Source organism: Piliocolobus tephrosceles, chromosome 16 (assembly GCF_002776525.5).
Source record: "Piliocolobus tephrosceles isolate RC106 chromosome 16, ASM277652v3, whole genome shotgun sequence".
Taxonomy (NCBI): Eukaryota; Metazoa; Chordata; class Mammalia; order Primates; family Cercopithecidae; genus Piliocolobus; species Piliocolobus tephrosceles.
In genome coordinates, this window is record NC_045449.1 from 40748921 (window position 1) to 40756958 (window position 8038).

The 8038-nt window shown below is 38.4% G+C and overlaps 1 protein-coding gene across 1 annotated transcript; it reads right to left on the reverse strand.

Annotated features, from left to right (window-relative positions):
* Nucleotides 1-4929: 4929 nt before the first annotated feature.
* Nucleotides 4930-7265, reverse strand: KIF2B (kinesin family member 2B). Its single transcript, XM_023203967.1, has one exon. It carries the CDS (start codon nt 7113-7115, stop codon nt 5094-5096), a length of 2022 nt encoding a protein of 673 aa, XP_023059735.1. The 5' UTR covers nt 7116-7265; the 3' UTR covers nt 4930-5093.
* Between the last annotated feature and the right edge of the window lie 773 nt (nt 7266-8038).

The window sequence follows — 8038 nt, forward strand, 5'->3', positions numbered from 1 at the left end:
GCAGTGGCCGGATCTCAGCTCACTGCAAGCTCCGCCTCCCGGGTTTATGCCATTCTCCTGCCTCAGCCTCCTGAGTAGCTGGGACTACAGGCGCCCGCCACCTCGCCCGGCTAGTTTTTTGTATTTTTTAGTAGAGACGGGGTTTCACCGTGTTAGCTAGGATGGTCTCGATCTCCTGACCTCATGATCCACCCATCTCGGCCTCCCAAAGTGCTGGGATTACAGGCTTGAGCCACCGTGCCCGGCCAAGATTTAAAAGTTTTATAAAACACAAGAATAAATAAGAAAAACACCCTTGTTGCATTATAGAAAAAGCAATCCTGATTTGAAATCAAGAGAAAGAAAAAAATCTTAAAAGTTCCTGAAAATGACAGTTAATTTTTAATAGAAATGGCAAAATAATAAAACAAAATAATGACTTCTTTGAAGGGCAAATAAATAAATACATAAATGAAAGAATAGATGACCAAGAATTCTATAAGCAGCAAATATATACTTCAAAAGAGAAGGTAAAATGAAGATTATTTAAATTAATAGAATTTTCACTAACAGGCTTACTCTTACATACACATGTATGAGTCATGTAAGAAGAAAAATGATCATAAGTGGAAATAGTAAAGATTTAAGTATAAAGTATTAGATATAAATAATTAAATATAAAGCATACAGAATTAAGAATATCGGAAAAATAAACATGAGTTATTTAAATGTATATTCACTGTTTAAATATTAATAATGATGTATTAAAAGCATATATATAATGCCTTAAAATATATATATATATATACTTAAAAGATAAAAAGCATAAAATCTGGGAAACAATGAACTAAAATATTTAAGGTAGTTTCACTTTTGATGAAGAAATATAATGTAATAATAAGAATGCATGATATGATTTTCAAGTTACAGGAAATGCTCGCAGACATGAACCTAAATATATCAGTAGTTACATTAAATCTAAAGGACATAAATGTTTTCATTAAAAGACAAAAATTATAATATGGGATTAAAAAACTATTTAAAACCAATTATATATTTTATAAAGAATTAATCTTAGCTGTAAAGAACAGAAAGTTTCAAAATAAAAGGGCAGCATAATATATACCATAGAAATACAAACTAAAATAAAGCAAAATATTCTCTATATGAGTATTAGGAAATGCATAATTTAATTCAAGAAAAATTGTGAGAAACAAAGAGAAACATTTAGTATGTTAAAACTGTGAACTCAACAGGCATAGATAAAACCCCAAATTTATATGCAACTAGAATATAACCTCAAAAGATATAAGCTGAAAACTGTCAGAATTAAAAGGAAAAGTAATTAAGCCTACAATTAAACTTTAAAAATTTAATATCATGGTAAAGAATAAATAAGTGTTATAAAATATTTGAACAACATGATTAAACAAATTTAAAAATAGGCATATAACAATGCTTTTAATACCTTATTGGTAAGTGAAAATTAGAAAATAAATACTTCGAATATTTGAGTATTCAAGTTTTTGAATAATAAAAATATAATGTAGATTAACTAAAAGCAATAGTTAAAAGAATAATCATAAAAGGATGACAAATTTATTATGTAAGCATAGAAGTTAATAAAATGAAAAAAGTGGAAATTAAACAGAAAGGAAAATGGAATTAATAAAATAAAACCAAACACAATCAAGAAAATAGCTAAGAGTAGTTTCCTTGAAAAAACTAATATAATTTACAAACATTTAACAAGTCTGATTAACAATAAAAAAGAGAAGACATAATTTACCAGTATCAGGATCAAAAAGAAATCAATAATATGGGCATGATAGATAATGACTATAGTATAGTTTTATGAGAATAAATTAATAAAATTTATTAAAACTGGTATGAGAAAAATATTAAGTCTGAACTTGAATAATATTATTTCCATTAAAATAATCTAGAAAATTTTGTCATAAAGGCAACTCCAGAGCCAGATAGCTTTGAAGTATTTAACAAAAATTTAATAGAAATCATATCCAGCCTGGTGTGGTGGCTCCCACGTGTAATCCCAGCACTTTGGGAGTTTGAAGTGGGTGGATCACCAGAGGTCAGGAGTTTGAGACCAGCCTGGCCAACATGGCGAAACCCTGTCTCTACTAAAAATACAAAAATTAGCCTGACGTGGTGGCAAGCACCTGTAATCCCAGCTACTCTGGAGGCTGAGACAGGAGAATCACTTGAATCCAGGAGGCGGTGGTTGCAGTGAGCTGAGGTGTTGCCGTTGCACTCCAGCCTTGGTGACAGAGCGAGACTCCACCTCAAAAAAAAAAAAAAAAAAACCAATGATTTCCAAAAATAAAAAAGAGAATAGGCTTCTCATTTTGTTTTATAGAATTAACAAATCTAATTCCAATCCCTGAGAAAGATATCAAAAGAAAATTATAGCATAATATCTCTCATGAATATAGACACAAAAATCTTAACCTAATTATTATTTCTAATTCAATGATGCATAAAAAAGTATAAGTTGAATTTGTTTCAAAAAGCAAGATTAATCTAACATTTGAAAAGTTATTGCAATTCTTTACACTTAGAGACTAAAGGAAAATACCATATGATCATCTAAATAGATGAAGAAAAGACAGTATAAAATTTAGCACTCATTAACAATAACTACATATAGATAAAGAAATTCTGAATCCGATAAGATTGGTCTGTGTACAAAAGTCGAACCACTAAACTATACTGATTGCTAAACTGTCAAAATATTTTCTTGTGAGATAGAGAACGAGGTAATTCCTGTTATGACTTTTTCTACTCAACATTACATATGAGGCCTTATGGGAATAAGATAATAAAAGTATATACTTTTGAATAAAAGGAATAAAAATTGGAAGGGGAGAAACAACATTTTTATCACTAACAAATACCATAATTATGTACGTAAACACATCCAACATAATATATTTTAAATTCTATTAGAATTAGTAAGTGAATTTATCATTAAATGAAAAAGTCCAAACACAAACACCAACTTTTCCCGTATACATTAGGAATATTTTGAAAATTACATTTAAATGTGATAAAATTTAGATGAGCCTTAAAATCATTGATAATCTAATTGACTATCTAATCATGGTTTTAATGAAAAGGATGTAACACCTCAACATGGACAATTACAAAAGATTAATGAGAGAAATTAATAAAGAACTACATAAACATCTAAGACGAGTATTCATGGATTGAAGACTCAAAATTGTAACGATATTAATCTTTATCAAGTTAATGGATTGATTTAATGCAATCCAATCAAAGCACTACTAAGTGTGTGTGTGTGTGTGTTTGTGTTTTAAAGACCACAAATATTAATTACAAAAGACCAGATGTTCACGGCCATCCTTATTGTTTCACACTGATAGTTTTTGCTAGGACATTATTATTCTACTCTATAGTAATGTGTCAGTTATCCTAATGTTAATGAGGCCTTTGTAACTTTTAGGCAAACTTATGAAAATAATAAGAGTAGCAAAATTGGGAGACTATGTATTGTTTAAATTTCCTCAATCTGCCATGCACTTTTTTTTTTGCAAATCATTTCCATTTAGTTCTTTTTAAAAAGAATTTGCAACTGATAAGATGTGAAACCAAAAGATCTTTCTTTTTTGTTACAGTATTTTATATAATGTTTGCTAATTAATTAGTTTGCTGCATGTATTATTTATTAGATTTGTATTTACATATCAGATTAGCTTTTTTTTAAAAAGCGAGAATGGATTTTGTGATCCTCGAATCAGGAAAATGTTTCAAATATCTGATCAATCTAAGGTGTCAATGTTTCTGACACTACTTTTGAAGTATTTATGGGATGTGTTCCATTTCTAGGTGGAAGTTTTTCTACTGTTTTGCTGACTTATATCCTGCTTCAATTTGATACAGGAAGGCTTTTTACGTGAAGCATATAAATACAATATGTGGTAAAGAGTGTGTGAGGAAAAAAAAAAATTAAGACACCATAGTCAACAAAGCCCTACTTATGCAAAACGTGCACACATACACACACACATACACACACACACCCCTACACACATGCACTTTAATCACTCCTAGGGAGTACAGTACTTTGCCATTTCAACTCAAATGTTTCTTTTAAAAAGGCCCTCTCAATTCTAGGCTCTCATACACGGTTTCAAGGAAAACCCAGTATGATTAGATCTTAAAAACCATTTGAATCTAAACAGCAATGCAAGAGAAAGATTCATGAGTGGTATCCTTAGATTTACTCCATTGTGTACCCTTGATGTCTTTCAATGTATTTCCTTTGACTCACAGTGTTTTGCTTTCCAGCTGGAAATTTAGTGTACCTGGGTTTCTCTACCTCGATACCATTGATGTTTGTAACAGGATAGTTACCTGCTGTGAGAAGCTGTCCTGTACACTTCAGGGTCCTCAGTCCCTGGGCTGCAGACCGGTAGGTCTGTGGTCTTTTGGGAACCAGACTACATAATAGAAGGCAAGCTGGCAGTGAGCGGGCATTACCACCTAAACTCCGCCTCCTGTCAGATCAGCGGAAACATTAGATTCTTAAGGAGCACGAACCCTATTTTGAACTGTGCATGCGAGGGATCTAGGTTGTTGCACGCTCCTTAGGAGACTAATAATGCCTGATGGTCTGAAGTGGAACGGTTTCATTCCCAATCCCACCCGTGGAAAAACTCTCTTCCACAAAACCGGTCATTGGTGTCAAAAATGTTAGGGACTGCTGCTGTATATTTTAGAATGTTTAACATTTTAGAATGTTTAGCATTTCTGGTCCTCAACCCATTGTATGCCAGTATCCTCATCACCCCCCAGTTGTGACAATCAAAAATGTTTCCAGATATTGCCAAATGTTCTGGTGGGGGGTGGGGAGGAATCATTGCCTGTTGAAAACTACTGTTCAGCAGGATGAAAACAAGCTACAGAAATACAGAGGCAGAAGAAAGAGCATGTTTCGCATCAGCGTATTTTAAGATGTTTTAAGCTTTTTCAAGAGGATCTTTATATTTATATAATTTGGACAGTTTTCCTGTATACAAGTGGTGGAAACTGCAGCAATGCAGCATTTCGGACTTGATCTCTCGCCATTGGCTTCACTCTACCTTGCTCTTCACGTGGAGGTCAGCTCGTAATAATTTCAGTTTCTTTTGGATCTCGGTCAGAACACCAATTTTCTGCTCCAAAATGGACAAAGACTGGGCGATACAAAAATCAACATCATGGTTTACTCCGCCAGTTCTCTCCTGGATGTTCTCCAGCCATTGGCTAGATCCCTTCCTTGAAGCTGTGGTATCCTTCTCTAAAAGAGTGGATCTTTCAACATCTTCAATCTCTTTCTGCTGCTTCTCACTCTGTACACAAGGTATTTTAATAAATTCTTCCCTCTGAAGGGACATTTCTGAATTTCCAATGTGACTTTTCAACATCCTTGATGCCTCATGTCCAATTGGATAGAGGCCACGATGGTAGGGCCTTATATCTGCATTTAATTCTTTTACTCTGTTTGCATATCTTAAAGTGTTCAGGGTGTTTTCACAAGAGGTCATCCCTGGAGATATAGTAGCAATCATGCAAGTGGAGGAGTTCTGGCCTATAAAGGAGTCCCGGAGCACCTGTGTGAGTTTGCTGGCTCTGAATGGGGTATGAGGCTTGTTCTGACCCAAAGCCAGAATACATTCTTTGAGGGCTAGGAGACTCTTGTTAATCTCTGCCCCTTCCAGCTGCCTTTTCTGGCTGGCCTTGGTCGTATCTGCTCCCCTTTCATTCCCAGCTAAATCAATGAGGGAAAACTTGCCATGCAGTTTCCCTCCTGACTTCAGGATGATCTGGAAAACTGCGTGGCTCCTGGATGAGTGAGCGTTGACAGATGTTTGCCTGGAAGTCCGACAGCTATTCCCTATTTCCACCAGGTTCAGCACTTCCTCCACACAACACACCTCTTGTTCCTGCAGCCCGACCACTTGGATTTGATGATTGCCATCCTCAAGGACTTGCAGTTTTTTCTTCCAGTTCAACAAATCATACACCTTGCCCCCATAAATCTCAAAAAATGTCCCATAGACTTTGAGGTCCAGCTTCTCATATGTGGAGTTTCTGAGCAGGAGAAAGACATCTTGTGCCACCAGAGCATAAATGCCCTTAGAACGATCTTGGGCCCTTCCTGCAAAGTCTCCACCCATGGTGTACGTCTTCCCACTGCCCGTCTGCCCATAGGCAAAGCAGGTGGCCATGCCCTTGCGGAAGATGGACTCCACCAGTGGCTGGGCGGTGAACTGGTACACCAACTCGTTGGAGGCTTTGTCGTCGAAGGCATGGTCGAAACAGAAGGTCTGGTTCTCCAGGTAGCGAGTGAGGTCCACCTTTTGCTTGGACTCATGCACCATAACCACATTGTCCGAGGGGACGGTGATGATATCCAGGTCCTTCAAGGTGGTCTCTCGCTGGTTGAGAGGCCGCTTCCTCACGCAGACGCAGATGCGATGTTCTTGCGGGGGCTCCAGGACTGAGATCTTGCTGCTGTCCAGGTGCCTGCGATACTCTTCGATCATGTGCATGATCTCGTAGTTGGGGTTTCTGGTGTTGACATCGAGGGCGCGTCTAGCTCGGATCTCCTGCTGCAGCCGCCTGCGCTTTTCCCGCTGCTTCTGCACTTTCTCGATTTCCTGGAGGCAGGCAGACTTTTTCTGCTTCATCAGACAAGGTTTGCTGGGGACCCTCACGTCCAGGCTGTCCCCTGAGGCTGTTTTGTTTTTCTGGGGGATCATCACAACCCGTTTCGTGGCGGTACTCTGGTCCCCGATGGCCGAAGAGGGCGCCGGAGCCAAAGGGGATACGGGCGGGGGCAGCATGGGGTCTTCAGCAGAGTCCAGAGCTGGATTCAGCAGGAGTATGGTCTCCAGGTCAATCTTCTTGCCTTTTTTGACTGCTTTCTCCACCCACTCTACCGTGACCCAAGAATTTTCTCTGTTGATCTCTGTGACCACAGCGAGGTGCATCCGCTTGTCGCTGCGCTGGATCGCCACGTAGATGCCCACTTGGATGTCTCCGAAATGTGGCTTCAAGGGTTTCAGGGGCGAGAGGCGTGGGCATACAGGGAGGCAGAACTGACTGGCCATGGTGAGTGATGGAGGTATCAGGGCGCACTCCAGGGCCCTTGGGGTTGGAGCAGCAGGACCCAAGCCAGCCTGAAGCGCCCGGAACACTGAGCAGGGTTGCAGTCTGTGCCTGCCTTTGTGAGCCTAATGCGCTAGGGCCCGGCCTGGGGCCACTACGTCACAAAAGGATGAGAAGAGGCGGCAGAACCTAGGGCTTAGGAGTGAACGGTACGGGAGCAAAAAGGGATGGAGAGATTGTTCTCTGCCAGTGAGGGTGAAGGGGTTGGAGGAGGATGTGGCGTGCTCTCTGGATCACAGCAAGAAAGAACAGGTAACAGAGAAGCAATGGGAAGCATGGAGTTGAAATTTAATTTATATGTCCCATGTACCTTTACCTAAGCTTTGGAAGTATCCATTCTCTCAGGAGGCCTTGGCTGGCAGTCCCAAAGCTCAGTGCTTTAATTTGAGAATTGCTATGAAGTTCCCTTAAACTTTAACTCTCCAGTGATCAGTGGAAACCGATGAAGGTAGAGTTATTTGCAAATCTCAGCCTTCGATATTCAACAGGATCCCAGAAAGGGTCCTCAAAGCTGCCATCTTTGTTTTTTCACCTCGTTAAAACGTGTAACTTGTTTAAGAGTCACAACTTAAAGTTACTACAGTTTAATCAGCTTTCTCATTACAAAATCAAAATGAGTCGAATGTAGCAGGTAGTTGTGGTAATTTGCTAATATGAAACTTCCTTTTGTACAGCAAACATAGCAGGTTTATCACATTCCAAGTGGCTCTGACAGCTGTGAAGTGAGTTTTGCTGTGCTGCGGTCACCACCAGTTTTGAGATTAGTTCAGTAATTACCTTTCCAAACTCCTTTAGTAATTACACTTCTGGCCTCATTATCCATAATTTGGAAAGAAAGAAGAGACATTGTGTGGAAAGAGATAAT